The sequence below is a fragment of the Gobio gobio genome (genome assembly GCF_949357685.1).
Source record: "Gobio gobio genome assembly, chromosome: 13".
NCBI lineage: Eukaryota > Metazoa > Chordata > Actinopteri > Cypriniformes > Gobionidae > Gobio > Gobio gobio.
This window is the reverse complement of record NC_137106.1, coordinates 28,514,394-28,539,127: the sequence shown is the minus strand read 5'-3', so window position 1 is coordinate 28,539,127 and position 24,734 is coordinate 28,514,394. Positions and strand designations below refer to the sequence as shown.

At 39.0% G+C, this 24,734-nt stretch overlaps 1 protein-coding gene across 1 annotated transcript in view; it reads right to left on the bottom strand.

Moving 5' to 3' along the window:
* The window catches only part of ank3a (ankyrin 3a), a gene marked incomplete at its 5' end in the record, with an annotated part of 112,523 nt that overhangs the window by 13,855 nt on the left and 73,934 nt on the right, over positions 1-24,734 (bottom strand). The window contains 10 exons of the mRNA XM_079833395.1: positions 2,235-3,168; positions 7,936-8,079; positions 8,210-8,341; positions 8,853-8,927; positions 9,622-16,776; positions 19,178-19,256; positions 19,810-19,836; positions 20,149-20,271; positions 21,086-21,211; positions 21,555-21,783. Of these exons, the coding sequence (XP_079689521.1) occupies positions 2,235-3,168; positions 7,936-8,079; positions 8,210-8,341; positions 8,853-8,927; positions 9,622-16,776; positions 19,178-19,256; positions 19,810-19,836; positions 20,149-20,271; positions 21,086-21,211; positions 21,555-21,783 (9,024 nt within the window). The remainder of the gene's footprint in view (positions 1-2,234; positions 3,169-7,935; positions 8,080-8,209; positions 8,342-8,852; positions 8,928-9,621; positions 16,777-19,177; positions 19,257-19,809; positions 19,837-20,148; positions 20,272-21,085; positions 21,212-21,554; positions 21,784-24,734) is intronic.

The following is a 24,734-nucleotide window of genomic DNA, read 5'->3' as shown; positions in this document are numbered from 1 at the left end:
GTTAGGTATAAATAACTACAAATTATACTAGAATGAATTAAAAACAAAAACATGCATTCTGGGAAACCTATATAATATTGTACTTTTTAATTTACATACAATACTATTCAACAATTTGGGGTAGCTACATTTTTTAAAAATATTTTTCAAAGAAGTTAAATTTAGTAATAACAAAAAAAAACTATTATTATAAAATTGCAAACTAATTTTGAATTATCGAAAAGAGAACATACATTAATGCATTTACTGTTGCTATTCCATAATATTAGGCCTATAATTCCTCCAACATTCAGTCTTCCATATATTTTAAAGCCTATAGAAACAAACAATTTTAGAGCATATAAGCACTGATACAGCAAGGCAAACTACACCTTATCTCTGCATTGTACAGCAAACCTAACGAAGGCAGAGTTCAGTCAATCATTAAAAGTAATTTTTACAGAAGGCTTAAAATTTTGTAAAATTTTGGACGGTATGCCCTGAGCCCGAGCGAAAACTCTATGGTTTTGCACGAATCACCTAGGCTGTGTGACATGCCGTCAAAACTAAGAAAATCACCAAAAGATGATAACTTTCATTTTGCACCTACAATATTCTAAGATTAGAGTAAACTTTATAGGTACTTAGACTACACAATGTGTAGAAGGTATCAAAAAAACTAAAAATATATTTTAAATAATTATTGCCGCTTCCATAGATATCAGTGTGTATTTTACAAACTATAAATGTATTGTTTTGCTAGTATTTATGTGTATTTAAATGTCTGAAACCTAAAATAAACCTTATGTGGATGAAAATGCTGAATAGATGTGATATATGACAAGCGCTGAACATTCTAATTCACACCCGTGTGAGCATATGCTTCAAAGAGTTAATTATTAAAACTAAAAATATAGTTTTTTTTGTCTTTTGGAAGTTGCATTCAAATTCATTTGGCTCAAAAATCTGAGGGGGCACGTGCCCCCTTAGTTTCAATGGGCATGACGCCTCTGTCTCTTATGTTCACTGAGGCTGTATTTATTTGATCAAAAATACAGCAAAATACTAACATTATGAAATATTACTATAATTTAGAATAGCTGATTTCTATTTTAATATATTTTAAAATGTAATTTATTCCTGAGATGGCAAAGCTGCATTTTCAGCATCATTACTCCAGTCTTCAGTGTCACATGGTCCTTCAGAAATCATTCTAATATGATGATTTGGTGCTCAAGTAACATTTCTTTATATTATCAATGTTGAAAACAATCGTGCTGCCAAATATTTATATTGTGGAAACCATGATTCTTTTATTTTCATCTTTTATTTTCATCTTTGATGAATAGAACGTTCAAAAGAATCGATATGTCTTTGCTTAATAAAAGAATAATTTTCCTTTAAAAAATATTTAGCCAAATTTTTGTTGACAGCAGTGCATTTTAATAGGATTTTAATTTATAGGCATTTACAGCTTTGTGAGGCGAAAGTAGTTTAAAACATCATTTCTAAAAAAAAATCCAAATGAAATGGTTTTCAACACTACACTTCTGTTAACATATTTAAAGTCTGCACATGTGGGTGATTTGTTAATGTAAAGACTTAGATTGCTTGCTTTGTTCCGAAACAGGGATTTATTACAATGTTGCATTTTCTTCTTGGTTCGGTTCGGTTCGCTTTCAAAAGGCAACATTTCAAAGCGTACTAAAATGTGTTTATGAAAGTCACATGTGAGTAAAACTGTCCTCTTATTGGTGAGAGTTTCCTCTGCATCATCCATCAAGTTGTATTGATAAGTTCGCTTCGTGAGCTTATTGTGGCTTTATATGTAGCTGTCGTCTGTCATAGACATCGGGACAGCATTCTTGTAATGGACGAGAAAAGCAATTTCACAACATTTTAAGATGAAGAGACGCTCTTTGGTTTTCAACTGTTTCAACTAGTGTGCTCACTCACAGAATCAGACACTGCTGCTTTTAACAAAACACATTTCCTGTAATGAATTATGATACTGCTTGGTCCGTTGGTCTATTGGGTCGGATTGCTTTCTCACCTCAACCGAACCACCCCAGAGTTGATTTTCAATCGGAACGAGACCACCTCGTTTAGGTGATCTCGGAGCGATTGTTTTGGTTCGGATTTCTACTACTTCAAACACACTCAAAAGATCAAGTTTCAAATGTGATTTCTCAAGATTTAATTCTTTTAAATGCGGGTTTATGTAAGCAGAATCGTAACTGTGCAAAGTGAAGTACCTGTTGTCCTGTCTGTCCATGTAGTCTGACCCATGACTCCACCCTGAAGTGGGCGGCTCCGCATTAACGTTCGATTTCTCAGTGAGCCAGCCTGTGGAGAGCGAGCACATCTCAGACTCAATTTGTTCAACACCTCCCACTACCTCTTTTACTTTCTCCTTAGTCATCTCCTCATTCACTTCCCTCTCGCTCTCTCTGACGTGGCCTCCTGACACCTCCAATTGCTCCCGTCTCTTCTCGGCTTCCTCCTCCTCCTCCTCCTCTCCTCCTGAGCCAGACTCCCTCAGGACCTCTGCCCAGGGTCGCAAAGGGGACTTGTGACCTTTGACCTCTTTCAGGATCACTTTCTCCTGTCCCTTCATGTTAACATTTGGGTCTTCTAATGGTGATGGTAATAAATCCCTTTGTTGAGATTCCTGGTTTCCCAGTATAAGGTGGTCCTGTTCAATCAGAGAGGGTCGGTCTGTTTTTGGGACAGACTGAAGTGGTACAGTGCAAACTGAGGGGTTTAGAGGAGATTCATCATGGCCTAGTGGAGAAAGCTCAGGGATAAGGTGCGAGTCTGGGTTACTTGTGACAGCTGCAGGTTGTGTTGTGCATTTGGGGTTGTCGGGAGGGAGCTGAGAGTGTGTATGAGGATCAGAAGAGAGTATGTGTGTGTGTATTTCAGCAGATGTTTCAGAGAGTGTGTGAGACTGGTTTGCAGGTTTGGACAGGGGCAGGTCGCAAGGTCTGGATGGGGAGGTTATGACAGACTCGTCCTCGTTGTACCGCACTAGCCCCCAGGAGGGGCAATAAGCAGGAGGATCAAAGGGAAGATCTAAGATTTGTTCGAGGTCATCGGACATAGAGGGGCTGATAGGGGGTGTGGTGGGGTTGGGGTTAGGGTTGGGGTTGGTAGTTGACTGCAGTAGAGCCAGGATGTTGTGGAAACCTGGGTGAGATGATACACACAGATGGATGGACATGACAGGACACAATTACGATCACACACACAAACACATACGTACACATGCTTAAAGGAGCAGTATACCCCCAAATTATTTCCTCATTATTTACTCACCTTCATGTTGCTTCAAACTGTATTGTGTTGTTTTCTTTAAAAGAATCTTTGTACAAATGTTCTTTTTTTCATACAAATTGAAACAACATGAGGGTGAGTAAATATTGACAATTCAATGTTTTGGTGAACTATTGATTTAAATGTAGACATACAGTAGATAACCACCTAAGCCCAATTAGACGAGCAAAAGCACAGTTTTTGACAGAATTTCCCAGAGCTTCAGCAGACACACAGGCCAACAAACACACAGTTAATACACAATGACAATGATAACAGACTCAGATCTCCAAAAAACAGAGGGCTTGTGATTGCATGTACACTACCATTCAAAAGTTTTTTCTTCTTCTTTTTTTTAATTAAGATATGTACTTTTAATACTTTTGTTCAGCAAGGATGCATTACATTGATCAAAAGTGACAGTAAAGTCATTTATAATATAAAAAAATATTTCTATTTCAAATAAATGCAGTTTTTTTTTACTTTCTATTCATCAATTCAACAAAAATATTATTTGTGTTAATGGTTTCCTTTCCAGAAAAATTAACTGTTTACGACATTGATAACAATAAGAAATGTTTCTTGAGCACAAAAAGACTGGAGTAATGACTGCTGAAAATTAATCTTTGCCAACACAGGCAGCAGTTATTTTAAATTCTTACAGTTTTACTGTATTTTTGACCAAATACATGCAGCCTTGGTGATCATAAGAGACTTCTTTCAAAGACGTTCATTCTTACCAACCCCACACTTTTGAACAGTACTGTATGTGTGCATGTGATCTCCACAAAGAAAAAAAGCTGTGTATTCATATTTAACTTTGACTTTTAAAAAATGTACAGCATTAGATTTAACGTTATAGTCTATAATAACAAAAATTGGGTGTTACTTTTGTTAGTTGGACACCATTACACACATGCTGCATAACTGCAAATAAGAAGCATAGTCTTAATTTCAGAAGCCAAGTTTCCATCCAGTTTTTGTTATCGAAAATGTGAGTATGCGTAAAAAAAAGTTTTCATCCAATTGGCCTTTTACCGATAAAACGGTGTGCGCAATGACATCATCCCTAAAAAACATAAGTTTCCATATATAATTTCACGTATTGCAAATGATATTGCATCTTTCGCATCACAAATATTTGTGAAATATAGAAAGTAATGGACAATTGAAATTCGCCAGATTACTGCTTACTATTTTCACAAATAATAGACTATTGAAACTATTATTTATTACTATTATTATTATTAATAGCCTATCAGAAGACAACGGTGAAGTGGAGCAGCTTGACTGACAGGACTGCATGTAACTGCCTTTTTGTGACGAAACCCAAGGGGTTTGGACACAGGGCAGCTAATTTGTACTGTATGCAAAGTTTTAGGGTCCATAATAAAGATTGGTACAGTGAAATGTTCAGACTTTGCATATAGCAACAATCTGTAAAGTAAGCTACCCTATGCAGAGAATGCATATATATTCAGATCGTTCAAAGCAAAACAGTTATTCGTTCTAGTTTCAAATTTCAATAACATCAAATCGATCAAAAACATCAAATCACTGATCTTTTTTTTCAGAGACAGATGCAGCTTTGACCTAAATATTTTATTTGTCTATTTAACCTTTTTAAATCGTTATGTAGCTTAACTGATGCTGTCTTTATTCTCACATAAAAAATAAAAAAAAACATTGTTCAAAGTCTTGTTTGTGATTTTCATTTGTCATGTAGCCTATGACAGCTTCTGACCATGAAATCAAAACGGATTTTATTAAATTTTGTATTAATTCAGATGCAGAAGTAACATGTTAATTGTGTATTTTACCTTTCTCATTGTCAGCACTGGAAACTCATTTGACAGACGACCCATTTTTATTTTTGACAAGCTGCATAGATTTTCAAGACGCTATAGCCTTTTTTCCTCATCAATTTGATACAAAATTGTATTATGTAATAAATTGTAGGCTATACATAGTGAAATAATATTTTTAACAAGTGTCACTATGTTTTGTACTTCGTTACATAGACTATTTAGAACTATTTGATTATCAAGTAATATTCAGAAGGTGAATAATAAGGTGCAGATGTATTATTTTTCCTAATTAACACTTATTAGACTTATGTTTAAAATGTGAGAAACAACCTCCTATCACATAGGGGTGGGGGAAAAAAAATATTCACAAAATCGATTTTCTAAATGTTTGTTAATATCGCAGTCAACTGTGAGAGCAGGGCATCACCCCAGACAGTTTAGAGCGCATACATGCTTGAAACGGGGAAGCATTATGAATGAAGTTTACTTGACAACAACAGTTCCTATATCAATATCTTAATAAATGGAAAATAGACTTAAATAATGAATAGTTCCCAGCACACGTCAAGCTTTTCTTGCAATCTTGCAGACTCTTATGTGTACAGGTACTTTTTACACACAAGAAACACATTCAACGTGGACGTGCAAGCAGTTGCAGTGGTAACGAACAATACCTGCTTGAAAACACTAAATACCGACAATGCCACAGAACCCATTATACTTTCTAAATCCAAATAATCGGCCACTGATTGGAACCAGCTGATAACCACTTCCTTGGATTCGATACGTCTCTCAACTTGACACTCACATAAACCAATCACATTTTAATGATGCAAAACATGCATGAGTACTCATGCAGTGAGAGACGAATATGAAATTCTGAGCGACTGCAGTCTCCACAATGCTAGAGTAAAATAATAAAACGGTTACAAGTTGTGTATAATTTAAATTAGGATAATTTGACACAATAGCTGCTGTTCAGTTTGCATGATGCTCTCCTATTATCTTCTGAACTCTTCCCTCTCTTCATTAAAGCTCCAGGTAACAGGTTGCCAGATATTACAACAACAACAAAAAAACAAGCCTGTTAAAACCACAATATAATAAGCAGACACGGCAAAACTGTACCAGGGAAACAAATATAAACAACATAAATAGTATTAGCAATATCCTACAAAATTAAAAGGCAGGAAATTTAAAGCAAATAAAAAGTGTTTCTTTTTTCCAAACAAATGTTTGCAACATTTAAAGTATTGATATAGAATGTACTCACTAAAGTTAAACGAAAAAAGATTTACACTTGAGAAATGTTATCGCAAAATTTTCGGGGAAAAAAAATAAATCCTTGGATGGAAACCTGGCCATCGTCATAGTCAAGATGTGTGTTATTACTCAATATGAGGAGACTCAAAATCTGGCTAAATAAAAATGAGGATAATTATGCATCTTCAGATGAAGAGCTCAATAGTAGATGAGTTGGGACAGAGGGATGGAGTGGTGAGGGGCGGACCTGGGGGCACGCAGGGACAGTGACAGCATGCACAAGGGGGTAATGGCGTGGGTGGTGGGGAGAAGGAGGCAAGACTCAGGCAACGGGATGCACAGGGAGAGAAAGAGGGAAGAGGAGAAGGGCAGGGTGAGGGAGACAGACAAATTCTACGTGCGGAAATGGGAGATGACAGGCTGAGAGCAAGAGAAGAGAGAGAGAAGGAAGATTTGAGAGGAGCAGATGGGAAGAGATAATTGGAAGACGAATCTTGGGTCACATCAGTTGTATGAGGTGTTGTGATGGAGCAATGGGAATATGGGGTGTTACAGAAAAAAAAAACACAAAAAAAGAACATGCAAGTTAGAACGACATGACAATGAATATGTGAATGAGAAGAATGAACGGGGGGTCTGGGAGGGGGAAATGAGGGATTGTACTGGAGGAGAGGAGAGGACAAGTCATTTTGTAGCTGACAGAGGGAGGCATAGGAGACTGTCAGGAGGAGGAGACTACGGAGAGAAGGATGATCTCCTTCTTTCTCTTCTTTTTCCCCTCTCTCTTTTTATCCCTTGCTCCAGTGCAGGGGAGGAGAGGAGAGAAGGATAGATGGAGGAGGAAGCAGATCGACAGCTTGAGAGGCAGAGGACAGCTGAGTCTTTTAGCTAAGGCATGCGCTGTGGTCCACTATGTAAAAAAACAGCTGGTATATAGCACTCCTACCAAAAAAATATCAAAACACCATCATCAAAATTCAGATGATAATAACATGCATTTGGTTTAGAAGTAACTCTTTCCTGTCCTTTCAATAACAGAAATAATGTCATGGCTGAGTGTTTGTTTCATGTTCCACTGGCAATATACTGTATGGCCTTCATTAAAACTGTAAGAAAAGGGTGTACATGTGTAACAGGAAAATACTGTTTTGAGCGGCCCTTCCTACACTTCTTGAGGCAAAGCATCATGCTGTGATTGCTTCACGTTACATGACCATATACATGCATGTTCAAACCAGGTCCATGCATATGGTGTTGGGAGGAAGGGAAAGGGGTAACAGAAATGAAGAGTCTCTCTTTAAAATAAGAGAGTAGTGAGTGATTCAACACACGGTGTGTGTGTGATTGGGACCTTTAAAAAGATGCATGTGATCTGATCTTATATAAATGTGCCAAAGGCAATGTCTGAATGTAGACTTCAAGTACAAAATAGTAAGTATTTGTGGTCCATCTGTGATTATCACTTTGGCAAAATACACAGGGAGAGGAAAAAAATGTGACTATAAAAAAGGAATATGAGTTAGGGAGGAGGGGGTGAGGGGGGTTTCAGCTAGATGGGGCTAAACTTTACCATCCGCCTTTTCCTGGCACACAGCGCTATCATCTGCAAAACTTCTGGTGCCTGAAATGTTACCATAGTCAAATATGGGCCCTTCCAGCAGAGTCACAATATCCATCCGGTTCACTTTAGTCAGGACCACCGTCAGTGCATCCGCTAAGAAAACAATAAAAGTATCTTAATTTTATTTGGTTAAGAAATATATTATAATAACTTCACAGTATAAGTAAGAAAGCAAAAGAAAAAAAAAACAGGCCAGGAAAGATGGATAGAAAATTAATCTCACTTGTGGCGTTTTTCCCATCCCGACTGACCCACTTCTTAAGGAGCATAAAGCTCTGGGCTGTGAGAGAGTTTGGATTCTCTGTGCGAATGTGGTTTATCTCATCCACAGAAAAATTCATCTCTCGAGCCAGCTCTACAGAACAGTAAAACACATCACATTACAACTAGTAGCATTATATAGCTAGCATAATCTCTGCACAGACATCTAGTAAAGGAGGACAGATGTTAAGACAAAACTTTTTTTTTAGCCCGGCAACATTTGTTTTGCTGAGTTTTTTGAAGAATTCCTGTTTCTAAACTTTAAGTAAACATTTGAAAATGTAATGAGAATCAGATATTTAAGAATATACAGTGAAGTAGTATGTTGTCAGATGTGAAGCATTATAAATGTAATTTAATTTAAATTAAAAAAATCGCACTAAAATAAAACCAGGACTGCACTGCAATACCACACACAGGCACAAGAGGGCAAAGTAATGCCGTGTTAAGGATTGTTTCCCTTAGATTATTAGTGATCAAATTTTCATTTGACTTCCAACTTAAATATTTTAGGTTTCAAAAGGTCAGTAATAAATAATTATCACATGAAAAGTGGAATGTAAACTCAGTCATTGTCCTAATTTGTCAGCCATAGTGAGTCTCACCTGTCCAGCTTAGACCCAGGTGATCAGCCACAATGGCCATGCGAAGATCTGTTCTCTCACAGGGACTCTGTGGACCTGTCATGACATGCAGAACATTACAAACATGTTACTTATTTACTTCAAATGAAAAATCCAGATGACTTCCTTCTTTTCTGGCCAAAACAAGGAAAAGTTAACAAAACAATTTTTCTCCAACAGGCTAAGGACAGAAGAGGAAAAAACTCAGGGATGTTTTTAGAATAGTACTGTGTTTGGCTAGAAAAGGAAGAACAGACATATGATGAACTACAATGTTTCAGGTACACAGTTGGTGCTCTGATTGTGTAAACAATTTTTTCACAGAATCTATGCAGGCAATAACTGACTTTATACAATGGGATTAAAAATGAAAACAAAATATTAACAACAAAAAAGATTTTGTTGAGATGAGGCATGCAGACAACATAGTATTGTAAAAATTTTCTAACAATGTTCACAAACACTGAAGCAGGTATAAATTCCTCAACAACGTTCCTTTTAACCAACCCAGCACAAATACACTGTTCAGTGCCCCACCCCCCATTACGATAAATTATCTGTGGAAGGTAGGGGAGAGAGAAGGGGAGATCTGACAGATACAGGGACAGATACAGTACGGTACAGTCACACAGCACAGTGATGAGAGAATGACAAGAATGACAACTATTGTTCACGCTACAGGCAATCCAATCAGTCACAAAGGCTCATGCAACTAAGGATCAAGTAAAGTTTTCAATAAAGTTTTACAAACTAGGCTTGATCTCCGCGACGGGGGGCGTCCTGCGAGCCCCTTCGTTCTTACTGCCCTCCTTCCCTCCTCCAGTCCGCTTACTCCTCCTCCTCTCACTGCCCGCTGCCCTTGTGACCTTTGTCCTCGAGGGTGTGACCCCTCGGGAGGAGCCAGCGGAGAGGGAGGGCTGGGACTGAGAGGGATCCGATAGTGAGGTGCTTCGTGATGTGCTGCTGTCCTCCTCCGATTGCGACTGCTCTCCCTGTGTCTGTTTCTCCTCGTCTGAAAGTCGTTCAGCCACCTTTATTGCTTCTCCGCTAACGTTCTTTAAGAACTCAATTGACTGCCTACACACCTCACTAAAGTTTCCTCTACCTGCCTCGCTGACTGAACCACCGGAAGCACCAGATGACCTGTCTTTGAAAGGCAGCCTGGAGGGAACTACTGGTCTTACTGATCTCTCAGAGTCTGTGGGCTTACTTGACCTTGGAACTACCTGAGCAATGACAGTTGAGTTAACGGCAACATTTCTTTTGATGTCCTTGACAGGAATTCTAGACTTGGGCTCAGACATTATGGATGCAGGATCCACTTTCCTTGCCTCTGGCCTCACAACCTGCTTAGGCTTCTGCTTTCCTGAACTGCGCGTGTTAAAACTGAACCCTGCTGCCTTAACTGGAAGTCTAGACTTTGGCTGCCTGTTCTCTGAGACTACTTTAGTTTGATGACTTTGAGTGCTAGCTTTCTCCGCTCTCTCCACAGACTCCCTACAGAACTGAGCTTCTATTCTACTAGCTTTCTGTAAGGTGGGTTCGGAAGATGACTGCAAATTGAAAACTACACTACCACACTGGATGTAGTTGGCCTGGACATTTGAACACTCTAAGTTATTGTTGTTATTGTAGTTTTCTGAGGGGTAATCTTTTCTGCCAGTCGGGGAAGAGTTAGTGCTATCAAAGTGACTTTCAGCTAATTGAGACTCCAAGCTAATGTATTCCGTCATCTGACTGTCTGAGGACTCAGCTTTAACATCAGTCAGTTCAGCTGAGCCAGGGTCTTTCTTTATAGTAATGGAAGCTGCGATGCCCATCTTAATGGGGGTGCGTAATTTGGGGTCGACCTTGGAGGCTGTGACAGTGCATGAGGTGGTGTCAACGGATGGAGGTGCGTCCAGGCAGTCAGCACTGCCCTGCACTGTGCTGCCTCTGGATGGTGTTATATCTGTGGTAGCCTCTACCTTCCCCTCTACAGCTCTTTCCCCTGCCTTTGAGTGAGAGGTGACTACCCCCGCATTCCTGCCCCCTTTCCCCTTGTCCCCTGACTGCCCATCTGATGTATGCTCACCAATCTGGAAAAACTGAAGTCTCTCTTCAACAAAGTCCCTCTTGCTCATGTCAATAGCACCACTGCGGGTCATCTCAAACATCTTGCCCTCATGGAAGGGGAAAGGGTTGGGCTCACTAGTTGGGGTGCTCTCATCTGTTGGGGTTCTTGCTGGAGTGGTATCCGGCGTGGTTGCTTGTGATTTGTCGTCCACTGACAAAGCACAGGGCTTCGGATCTTCTTCTTTGTTTTTAGCATCAAAAGCTTCTTCCTCTCCCACTTTACTAGACCATGGATCAAAGTCCAAGCCTTTAGTAGCCACGGTTTTAAAGGTAGTGTTTATGCCCTCTTCTAGTTGGTTGTTGAAATAATTGTCTGCGAAACCTTGTCTATCAGGGTGTCTTCCCTCCAAAGAATAGATTTTATCCTCTTTCCCATTGTCAGATTTTTTCCCAGATGACCTTTTTGTTTGTGCCTTTTCCCCTGTTTCCTCATTTGGCGTGCTCTCCTCTTCAATCACTTCAAGTTTGCTCTGGCTGAAAGAACGATCTCCTGTTTTTCCCTCATTTGACAGGCTGGATGTTTTAGGGTCACTCAGACCATCATCCTCATCTTGTAGGTCATACCCATCAAGAGAATCTATCTCAGTGGCATCTGTATCATGGGAAAATTCAGCAGTTGTTGCTAAAGAGCAATCAGTGATAGATTGATCATTTCCATTCTGTTCACATTCTATGTCTTCTCCCTTCACAATGCCATTGATTCCTGACTCCTTGTGATGTGAGCCGTTTCTCTCTGGTTTCCTTGGTTTAACACGTTTATCGCACTCCTCAGCCATTTTGAAGGTGTACTTCTTAAGGGGGGCAGGGTGAAAAACAGATTCATCATCACTAGAGTCACTGTTGTCAGCTCCAGGTGGGAGAGGTGAAGGAGGCTGGACTCTGATTACTGGCTCTGCAAGGAGATGCCTGTCATGTTCCTCTTGAAGGTTTACTTCCATCATCTCTGTTTCTGCTTCTGAGGAAGGACATGACCCCCTCTTTTCAGGGTCAGTATGCTCAGTCTCTAAAGGTGGTGGTGGAGGGAACTCGATGTAAGCTATGCGTTTGTCTTTTGATCTTTTTCCAGGCGAGTCTTGTTTTCTTTTTGAAGACTCTGATGATTGAGTGGCAGGTTTGGCTTTTTCTGCTGGCAATTCCTTGAAAATGAATGTCTTAGGCTGCTCCTCTTCCTCAGACTCCTCTGGGATTGGGCTAGGCATGCCAGCCATGGAACCAATGACAGGCTCCTCAGAGGTAGGTGTCTCAGGAGTTACTGGACTCTTCCCTGAACTGTCTATAAATGTCACCTGTTCTAACGTGTCATCTTCAGGGCTTCCCTGTGGAGATGACGGCTGTTTCTGTTTGACAGAATAAAACGCTCCACGTGTTTCATGTACTGTCCTGCTCTCATGGCTTACTACTTTTTTGTAAGAGCTCAGCTGCCCAGTAGCAGTTTCTTTCTCATACTGTTTACCTACTTGAATGCTTACATACACAGGAAGTGGTTTAATGTCTGCTGTGACACCTGGGGTCACTTTTTCAATATACTCAACTTGGTTATCATCCACACCATTACAGACTATATTAACAATCTGCCTGCTAGAATCTGAGTTCACTACAGATGACAATTCACTAAGTGATTTGCTGGCCCCTGAATTAGGGTGCTGTGTATTTCTGGCTTTGTGAGACCCTGTTCTTTCAGATTTAATGGAGGAATCTAACTTTAAAGTACTACTTTGATGATGGTCTATAAAACTAGATGACACCCTAACAGGAATTTGTGATTCCGAGTTTTTTTTTAGAGCACCATTGCATTTTTCAGCATTACTGGGGTCTTCTCGAATTACCAACTCTGTGTAAATGATCTTTTTAGTTGTTTCTTCTTTTGTGGTATTTCCATCACTCAAGTGCTGCTCATTCTGTGAGTCATCATGCACTAGTGTATGGGTGAGCTTTGTCTTTTGGCCTTTCAGTTGCCCATTGCCATGGTTTTCCCAAGTTTTGTATATTTTCCTGTCTTCATTGACAATTTGCTCCTTGCTGTAAACATTTTGGTGATGTTTTGGTGAAGAGCTATCTGACCTATTTCTCTGTCTGTCACTCTGATTTTGGGCAAACGCTTGAGCCTTTCGAACATTGTAACTATGCCCACTCTCACTATCTTTTTTGGGGCTTCTCTCACTTTCTGAAGACTCTGTTGACTTTGGGATATTCCCCCCTGAAAAAACTTGGTAAACAGGTAGCTTACTTTCCTGCAGCTTCCTTATGGGTGATCCCGAAGTTTGTCCCCATTGTGGACCTTTATCTTGCTTCTGGGCCTCTGATTCAAATTTCATTCTTACTGAGCTAACCTTAGATGTTGATGGCTGGAAATATTTAGATGATTCACTTGCACTGCTAGCAGATGAGCAGTCCCCCTTTTTTGGGTCATCATTGTATTGAAGCAAGACCCGTCTTTCAGGACTGCTTGGTAGACTGGCACATTTCCTGTCATGGGAACCATACTTATCCCTAAACCTGTCTCTGCTCCAGTCCTCTCCAGTCCCTCCATTCCTGTGAATTGACCTCTCTGGGCTACTACAAGTTGAGCTGGGCCCAGAACGAGTCTCCCTTGCATCTTGTCTGCGATGCTTCTTCTCAGGGGACTGAAGCTCGTCATTCAGTTTTTCAGTTTTATCACGAAAGAATTGTGAGACTTCACTAAGTTTTTCCTCTGCCTCTTTGACAGTTCTGTCTACTCTGTCCTCATATTTTTGCTTCTCTCTGCTTTTATTCTGCCCATCCTCAGAAACTCTCATCCAAATAGACTTTTTTGGACTATCAGGATCAGAAGCATACTGCAACAAAGTGAGTTTGTCATAATTGTCATCATCTGATGATCTACCTGACCTATCAGGCTTTAGCATGAATTCTCTAATAGAGCCACCTTGTGTTCCCTCACCATAGTATCGAGACCTGTCAATCACGGATTCATCTGAGTCTGAATGGGATGAGTCAAACTTTTCTGACAGGAGCATTTTCTCTGCAAACTTGTATGATTCTCCCCTAGTTTCCGATGATTCATCATCATGGTACTCCACTGACTGCTGACTAAGCAATTTCAAGGTCTTATCATTCTCCAAAGAGATAGGCATGTGTGTTCTGGAGTCCAGATAACAAGGATAAGATTCTTCAGGTTCTATGTTGTCATGTTGCTCATTGCCCATCCTATTTTGTATTTCTTTCATGCCACTTTTGCCCTGAAATATATACATTTCCTTCTCAGGGTGATTTTTTGTTTCTCTGATAATTACTTCAGTTGGTTCAGCTTTGTTGCCTTTCTCGATGTGAACCTCAATGATGCGCTCGACTTTGGGCATTGGGTCTAGAGGCCTACCAGATGGATCTGCCACCTCATTGCTGATTTTGTGCTCAAACAGGCCTGTTAACTCTCTGGATGGATCCTTTCCAGACTGGAAGGCTTTCATTATGTCTCGTACAGACATAGTTTCCTCCATCCTCTCAGATGCAGCCTCTTTAACAGGAGGTTTGTGGTACACCATTCTTGTTGTTGTTGTTATGTGAGTTTCCTCTTTGACCCGCATGCCTTTGCCCATAACATCATCCTCTGCATTGACTCTGGCTTGGTAAGCTTTAACTCTTTCTTTTATGGTCCCACCAGGTGATCGGGGCTCAGTGTCTGCACACCGCAGTGGAGGCTTTGTCATTCTAGCATCTTCCAATGCTGACTCCTTAGGATCCTCTGGATGCTCATAGCTCCGTATGACATGTACAACCTCAGTGCGTGTTTCAGTGATGACAGGGGGAACCTCCTGAAAGAGGCCTTTGGGCCCCATTCCCTCTGCACTTTGGGGAGCTGAAGGTGTTCTCTCACTGCGAGTCTCAAACCCACTGTCTGAAAGCGGACTCTTGTCTTGGTCATGGGAGACATCATCGGGAGAGTCCAGTGCTATTTCAGGGCCAAACAATGCATCAGCTAGCTTTGAAAGTTCTTTTTCTGACGGTGAAGGGCGCATGTTGGTTGGAGGCATTTTGAGCTTGTTCTCCTGTAATGCCATTGCAGGTTTCAGGACACGTTTGTGTTTCTCCTCTCCTTCTCTCCTTGCTTCCTCAGTTCTTTGTTTAGCCTCTGCTATTTTAGAAAGAGAACTTGCCCCAATGTCATTAGTTAGGTAATCAACAACTTTAGCTAGGTTAAAATCTCTGTCAGATACTGGTTTTGTTTTCACTTGAGGGGCTAATGTTTCATATCGAGGGGGGCATCTCCATTCATTTTGTTGATTATCATCTATGTCATCCTCTAGAACATGTTCTGTTTTGCTGTTTTTAATATTTGCCTTACTCTCTCTCAAAACATCCTTACTAAGAATTTCACTGACTTTGACCAGGTCCTGTTTTACTTTCTCTACAATCTTGAAAGGCTCCTCATCTTCCACTTTATGCTCCTTAGAGTCAGAATGATAACCTTTGGAGCTTGAATTTGTTTCCGTTTGTAAAAGTGCAGACATTCTGATTAGGTCCTCCTTCATTTCAGCCACATCTTTTAGTATCTCCTGGCTGTTAGACAGAGGGGATGAAGAGGTAGTAGATTTTAGTGTTCCTGGGGACATGTGCAGGGGAGTCTTGACAGGAGACAGTGTTCTGGCAAAAGAGGACTGAGTCTGGGTATTAACCTCTTGGGGCATGGCCTTTCTGGGGGACAGGAGAGCAGCTGTTGACTTGGAGACTTCAGGGAGCTTTTTAAACTGGTGTTCTGGTAAGACATTTATAACAGAATAGACAGGAACTGTAATAGTGCTGGAAGTTACTGGTGTGGTACAATTGGGAGGGGATCTGAGGGAGGCATACAGTGAGCTGGACGCAGAGGAACGGATAGACTGGTAAGAGGATGAGGGAGTGGAGGACACTGACTTTAGTGTGCCGTAACCAGCAGAGCAGGAATTAAATGTTTTTTCTACTTCATCAAAGGCCGCATTCACATTTGTTGTTGCTGCATTTGTTGTGGCTTGAATTCTTTCCTGCAGGGTGCTAGTAAGATGGGTTGTTGGGGAGGAAGAGCGATATTTGGTTGGGGAAACTGTCCCATTGATCAGTGCTGCTGCTGTAGTGGCTGAGCTGGATTTCAGTGGTGAGGACAGGGATGACAGGAATCCTCTGGCAGAGGCATCCGTGTTGGTTCTGATAGAGGAGAAGCCTGGGACAGTTTTAATCGGGGAGCAGGTTGCTGGAGGGTTTGAGGTTACAACAGACTTGTATGGCAAACTTGAGCTGTACATGTTTAGTGAAGACTTAGGTGAGGCTGGAGGGGTCATAGAAATGGAGGATCTTTCCAGCAAGTTCCCACCAGATGGTACCGGAGAGGTCCTGGCTGAGAGCGCTGTGAGGCCTTTAAGGGAAACTGGATCAGGGGCACTCTTCCCTGGAGAGGACAGAAGAGTGGGTGAGGCTTGTACTGGATACTGAGCACCTTGAACTACAGTCTTTATTGGTGAGGAGATTGTTCTGTAGGATCGAATCGGTGATGCAACATCACTAGCAGATTTGATGGAAGACGCTGGTGAACCTCCAATGATGGATTTTATGGGAGAAGCAGAGTTCACAGACCACACCGACCTCAGTGGGGAGGCTGAGGGGGTGTTTGATGAGGAGCTGGAGAGGGAGCCAAAACCAGACTTGGTCTGGCAAGGGACGTTGACAGGAGAGCTTGTCGCCCAGGCCTGGTAGGAGCGCGTCGTAAAGACAGGCTTGTAAGCGTAGCCAGAAGGCTGCGGCGTGGTTTTTGGAGTGGTGTTATGGCCTCTTTCAGCTGTTTCTAGCATAATCAAATTAATAAACAAAGTAAACAGAAATAGTTCAATAAGAGAGAAAAGAGAAACAAGAAAGATTTAGTCAGGGGATGAATCCAAAAACAACCAGCAGTGAAAATACTGAAAGTGTGGAAGCTTTTGAAAAAAAAGAAGAAAAAAAAAGGTAACTCATGCCTGTGGTAAATGGATGGAGATGCAAAATTAAGGAAAAAATATCAGCCACTTAAATAACAAAAGCTCTAAATATTCAGAAAATATGTTTTTATTTTATGTTATTTAAAGTGAATTTTTTTATAGTCTATTAATTTATGCTTAGGAATTGGGGCAATCAGACCTGCCACCGTTTATTGGTAATATTAAACAAAAATGAAGAAAGAAAAAACACTCACCGATCACAGCTGGCTGACTTTAATACATTTAACAAGCCATTTACGATCGAACATTAACACAAAGTTAGGCCCTCATGGGAAAAAAACAAGCTGTACATCTAATTTTTAAATTACCATCACTACTAACTAAATACATGTATATTAGTGCTGTCAATTGATTCATAAAAATAGCGAATTAATCACACTTTTTTTTGTAATTAATCGCACCTAACATTAAAGTTTTTAGTATATTTTTATATTGTAATAATTTCACATTTAATCTCCAAATAAATGTAGAAACAACATAAAAGACAGTCAGGGGCTTAACACCAAATCTTGGGCCCTATGCAAAGACGGGGCAAATGTAACTTGCTTTCCATTTATTACTTAAAGCACACTTTAAGTACTTTGATACCACAGCAAAAACTACTATCCTAACTAATAAAGTTAAAACAATATTAAAGGCAGGTGAACAGTGAGTAAAAAAAACAAATACAATAATTACAAGCATAGATAAATACAATATAATAAAGTTACAAATAAAGTAAGTTCTTACTGTAGTATTAATTTAGGGTACAGAATGTAATAATCAAATGTAAAGTAACACTATGTTCACTGTTTAAATTTAATATAGGTTAATTGAATGCACGGACTGAATATACTGACACGCATCCGATTTCTTTCTCTACTCTCCATGTTCACTTAAGACACAGCCGACTGTGTTTACAAGAATACTTGCCAAGACGGGTGCTAAGTGCATGGAGATGCAAAAGAGGATTTAATTTGGAGTTTGCGCACTCCAAAAGAATCCTCTGCCTCTTCCAGCACTGGAATTGTTTAAAATCTCTTGAATGTGTAAACTAGCAAGACAAAACGTGTGCAAATGATAACCTTTTACTCTATGGCGGCTAAACCTGCAATTAATCCATGAATCAGATGCGTGCCGAACCGTGGAGCCTGGTCTGTACGGATCACGGATCAACTGCAATCCGTTTAACCCATATTTTTAACATGTTAAACTGAAAAAATTGCATGCATTAACATGTTATTTTGACAGCACTAATATACACTGTATATATGCCATTGTTTTAATCTAGTATTAATATTTACATTAATAATTAACTTTTAAAATAAAGGAGCGTATTAAATAGCTATTTATATACACATTTTTTTTTTTAGGGCTGTCAAAAGATTAATCGTGATTAATCGCATCCAAAATAAAAGTTTGTGTTTACATAATATATATGTGTGTACTCTGTTAATTATTATTTATATATAAATACACACACAAGCATGTATATATTTAAGAAAAAAATATTATTTTTATATATAAAACATTTATATTTATATATATTATAGATTATATAAATGTATATACAGTATATACATGCACATTTTTCTTAAATATATACATGAATGTGTGTGTATTTATATATAAATAATAATTAACAGAGTACACACACATATATTATGTAAACACAAACTTTTATTTTGGATGCAATTAATCTTTTGACAGCCCTAATTTGACCCACCTTCACGTTTCCATTATAAATCTGACCAATTACAAGGCAAAAAAATTAACAAGGAAGCAATTGGTAAAATATTGATATCGAGTTTCATGTTTTTTTTTAATCATGAGCAATTATAAGAACTGTTAATAAAACAAACAAGTTCTTTTGAAAATAATACAATAAATAACAAAAAGACATAAATAATGATGGTTTATTCAAAAACACATCAGGCAATACACAACCCATGTAGACAATGTGGAAGCAAATCATATAAAATGGCAAACAATGGGAAAAACAACACATGACAAATAAACAACAAAGGCAAAAAAGCAAGCAAACAAATGTAATTGTTTATGACTAATGTACACAGACATGACATACTGGCAGTTCTGTTTTTGAAAATGGTGACATATGAGATTATTGTGCCTTCATATATGCCTGTATAAGATGCCTGAGTATGTGTGACGCTTTGACTGTGTGATTATGTCATGCTGATGTTTCAAGAATAAAGAAAATGTAGGACTCACTGGATGCTGGATCGGCCAGATAGCTGTAGCGCTTTCGCAATGCTAATGAGGCAAAGGTATGTCGTCGATCTTTGTCATTCTGCAATAACACAAAAGTAAAAATCCTATGTAAGAACAAAGTGACAAAAATCGTAGTGCAATGATCTTTTATGTGGCCAATTACTTTAATTTCCTTTTGATTGTTTTGAAAGCACTATGTTGGCCAAGATTTTTTTTTTTTGAAGGAATTATTGGATGTGGTACATTTAATTTAGGATAAATATCGGTAAAACAGATTCTGTAAGGAATGATTCACTTTGAAATGTGGTCTCCTGAGAGAGGGTCAACTAGACAAGCACAGCCCCTTTGCTAACAGTGTGAAAGGTATTTTCCAGTGAAACTGCCTAACTGCTTCACTTTGAAATAAAATTAAATCAAAATCAAATCTGCAAAAGAGATATGTGAAAAATGTTTTCAATAAGCCACAAAATAACAATGCTTTAAATCTACTGATAAACACAAAAAGAAGTCATGCACTTGCCTGACCAATGACAGGAGCTGGTACAAAAGCTTTTGACCAACCACATAAATAAGCGTATGATCACATAAGCATCACACTAAAGGCAAAGGTGGACAAGTTATGAAATATGTACCTCATCATCAGGATCAGACTCCATTTCCTACAATTTCCCACGATGCATTGCAGCAATACATAATGGAGCAGCAGCAGCCGAGGATGGTGAATATGTGAAGATGGTGTTGGAGGGAGAGGAGTAAGAGAAAAGGAGTTGAAAGATGAGAGTAAGGGAGTGGAAAAGGTAAAAAAAATGCAGATGCAAAGAGAATATAAGAGAGCAAGACAAAAGGGAAGGCAAAATAAAGTTACAGCTAAAGCAGCAACACAAATAGCTCTCTGACGATGTTTAATAGTTGAAAACTCTAGATAACAATAGAAGAAAATGTCACAGAATCATGTTTATGTTTGTTCTTACCTTCCTGTGCGTTGGCAGTGTGAAGTTAAGGTTGCATATTGCAGTCTGTGGCAGGCCTTTTGCGGTTTTAGGTTCTCTGAGGAATGATATTCTCCCACATGGCTCTAGGCCCATATCTCTGACCTACAAAACACATTCATACACACAACTTAGAATGACAAAAAAAATCTTAACATATAACTCCAGTCATATCAGTAGCCCAATAAAAGCTGTTTTAGTTTTATATTGAGCTGAGCTGCCTTATGGGATCTATGTTGAGATCACATGACCAGCCATTACTAATTATTTTCTTTAATTCATCTTGGAAACACCTCGTTATAGGACACGTTTGCTCATGGAATAAATTATTCATGGCTGACTGTAAATAGATAATTTTTTAGTGGCACTGGTAACCGTAAACGTTTGTGTGATGCTGCCTCCACACCGCTAAGAATCAATATAATGTCCAAGACAGTTGTTGTTATATCTGTCAGTGCAACACACAATATATATACACACAACATGCACCTTACATTTTCAAAATCCAGATTTAACTGTATAGCTGATTTACTTGCACATACTGAATTTCACTAAACGAATGAAGTATTATAATCTTTACAGCTTTTCCCAATCGACTCAAACACACTTTTGTGTTGGCAATTGTACATAAATGTTTGCTATTTTTGTAAAATCAACAAAAAGAGATGCAAATGCTTTTTTATTGATATATAAACATTTTGGTTGGCTGTGTGAACTGTTGTGAACACATTTGAGAATCTTGTATACAATGTTTTGAGACAATTATGCATATGATTTGTACGAAAACTTACAATTTGTTCAGATCACAGTGTTAATTGTTTTAAAAGCAGTGTTCTGAGTTTGGAGAAATGTGTCAAATCGATAGAGAAAAACTGTAATAGGTGGAAGAATTAGATGAATGAGCCATTGTCTCTCAAACCTTGATGTTGAATGGGAGTCTGTTTTCTTTGAAGGCATAGAAGTTGAAGATGAGTTGCTGGCCACTCTTTGCCAGAGGATAGATGTTACCATAGCATTCTACATGAATGGGCTTACCCTCCAGAATCTGAAAAAAAACAAAAAAAACAAGGAAGGGACGGATTATAAGAAGTTGTTTATGTCTCTATAGTGTCAATGAATTACCAGAAAAGTGGTACTGCGTTTGAATATAGGAGAATGTGAGGGTGTTTTATGAATATGGACTGTGAATAAAAGTTTGTGGGTACATGTTGTGTAATTTCTTTTGCAATGGATTTTCCTTTGTGTGTGTATACATGAATATTCACAAACTCATGACTCACTGTTTCCAAACACTGAGAGTATGTTCATCATTAATTATTTATGTGAACGTGTATAGTTTGTATGTGCGTGCTTGTGTTCAGGCTAGAGTGTGAGTTACAGTTACACACCTCAATGTCTTTGCTTCTTGCCACCTCCTCAAAGTTCTCCTGCTGTTCCAGAGTTTTGTCGACTTTGTCATCAGTCATGCAGAAGCAACGCAGACGGGACTCTAGAGGGTCGATCATTTTAGCAAACACCACAAACTTGGCCAGGTACGGAACACAGATCAGCTCTCGGTAAAGCTGAGACGCTAAACCCACCGTCTCACCGATCTGCTGACAGTCTGCCAACCAAAATCTACAGAAAGAAGAGGGGGAAAAAATCCCTTAGAATACGAAAATCCACCCCAATTCTTAAAATTTTTGCCTTTCACTGCTACAACCCCACGGGATGAAGCATTTTGTTTCTAAGATGTTTAAATGATATACGTTTCTGAAACAAAATCTTTAGTCAGCTGTTTGATACAAACAATAATTGATATAAACACCAGTGGTTCTCAGCAGGGCAACACATCTATTCTGACAGGTTCATAGACAAAAAATGCAAATGACATATTACGACTATAGAAGCATTCATATTTAGTATTAAAAAAAAAATGCTTATCAAAAGGGAGGAGAAAACATATCCCATATTGTTGTTGTTGTATGTCAAAGGCTGTACATCAAAAACATTCCAAAAATGACAAATAAAAATATGTAATGTAAAATAAAATACAACTCAAGCTACATTAAATGCAGGTTTATTGGTAACAAGAATACATTTTTTTACATTTTGCATATTGCTGGGCTTATGCAGTTCAATAATTTCAATATTTGATTTTAAGAACATTTTTGTTAGGGACTGAAACTCACAAACCAGTGATTTATATAATTTAGAGAAATTTTGAGCAAAAAGAGAAGCAGATCCCTCACACTATTTATACAAAAGGTATCTGTTCTTAAAAGGGGACATATTATGCCACCTTTTTTTACAAGTCTGTGTTGTCCCCAGAATGTGTCTGAAGTTTCAGCTCAAAATACCCCACAGGGTATGGAAGGAAAAACAAGCTGTTTTGAATGTAATGCAAATGAGCTGCTGCTCCCCAACCCGCTTTCCAGAAGAGGGTGGAACCTAGACTGGGTAAACCCAGCCTGATCTGCCGGCGATTTGATTTTGCCCTGCAGCTCAGTCTGGAAACCTGTACATTAATTTCTACTGCTTCTGTTAAACTTTTGCGGGAACCAATCACAGACTGGCTTATCCACCTGGCGCATTATTGGCGGGTTTAACACGATGATGGATAGAGAAACGATGGGTCGTTGCCCGTTGATCCCGCCTCTTGTGGTCTGATTGGTTGAAGGACTATCCAATTGCGTAAAGAGTCATTTGAATTATGCTCGTTTATCACTCCTCTTGTGCAGTAAAAAATACATAGCAGACTCCCCAGACCAATGTTCAATTTTAAATTGAGCTTGGTCTGGTGATAGCCAGACAAGGTGGAACCTGCAGCTCGCGCCTCAGATACTCTGAAACATCTGTTTGGTTTTGGTCACGCTCACGTGACATTGCAGTTCATTAGAGCTGCACGATTAATCGTTAAAAGATCGCGATCTTGATTCAAACACCCACACGATCTTATTCCTAGATGACCTTGAATCTGCTATATCTCTAATGCCTGTTTCACATCGCAAGCGGTAACATATCGTGAACATGTTTTGCCGCTGCCCATGTTAACAAATGACAGGTGTCACGCACCGTGAGAGTTTCGGCAGTCACGCTTCCGATGAGAACGCTCTCATTAATTGATATGGGCAGTGACAAAACACGTGCTGCTCGCGCTCCGCTGATGCTTGTGCTGTGAAACTGTTTAAAATTAAGACTTTGAAAGGACGATTATCGTCACACTGCAACATTAAAATCTGCATTTGCGCTGCTGCTGATCCAGAGAGAGCAGCTGCCATAAATGTACAGTACGAAGCAGCTTCACAAACAAACTCTTTTCAACCACACATTATCATTATTTATGTGTTACAAACATTTAAATAACCGTGGATAAAACACGGTATTGATCAAAATGAGAGTAAATCCTCTTTAAAAAGTATTTTGACACTTGTTTGTATTGTATTAGGAGGTGGCGACAAGTGAGTGTTTAAAAAAGTGTTTGTCATTGAATCATTCATTTAAAAAGATTTATTCACTAACGCTGAATCATCCAATAACAAAAGTCGTGGTGAATGAGACGTTGAACAAAAATAAAAAATATTTGAATGGAGTCAAATTAATCTTTTAAATAGACTACAGCAATTGCCATTTTGTCAGAACCTCTAGTTTGCATGTTTTTTTGTTTAGTTATCTGATGTTTTTTTTCTCTCTTCAGAATCGTGGAAGAATCGCAGTCTCCATATTACTCAAAATAAAAATTGTGATTCTCTATTTATCCAGAATCGTGCAGCTCTACAGTTCATCATCATCATGAAAGTGTATTATATCATGAGTCTAAACTTCTGATAAATGGTTTTCGGAATGCACACCCCCGAAGGACGCGCACAGAAAGCTGGACGTCAGACGGTGTGTCCCGTGAGTATTAAAATGTTATCTTTCAAGTCTTATTGCACTTAAACTGTACACAATGTTATGTCAAACATAAACACAGTTTATGTTGGTTATGTCAGTGAATGTAAACACCAAGTCAAGAAATCGCATGTGTATATTAGATCTGTGTATTAAAGTGAAAGCAGCGTAATATACAGAACCTACTGCTATATATGCTGTTAATATGAATCAAACAACAAAAGAAAAGCATAAAATAACTCACTGCTCTTGGCTTTAATAAGAATACATTCCTTACTTGAAAGCTGCTGTTAATCGCTCTGGTGAGGAGATAAACATGGCGGACTGTGTACAGCTCACTCTATGCTAATAGGGCAGATTCTGTCAGCAATCATGGGTGGAGCCTAGGCAGTTGTGACGTCACAAAAGCTAGAATCTGCAAACAGCTTGTTCTGAGACACTGCTTATGATTTATGGGGATTAAAAAGTGTGTGTGGATTTTTACCATTATAGGGTGGTTGTGTACACACACTGCCAACACATAATTTATGTTCAAACACCGTGGAAAAGTGAATTTTGCATAATATGTGCCCTTTAATGACCTTATGTGAACCTTTCTCTTCTCACTAATTCATTTTTCCAGGCAACAGTCTGCAGTCATATTTGAGTTCAATAAGCATAGGACTTTGCAGATGTGCAGATGAACATGATTAGAATGA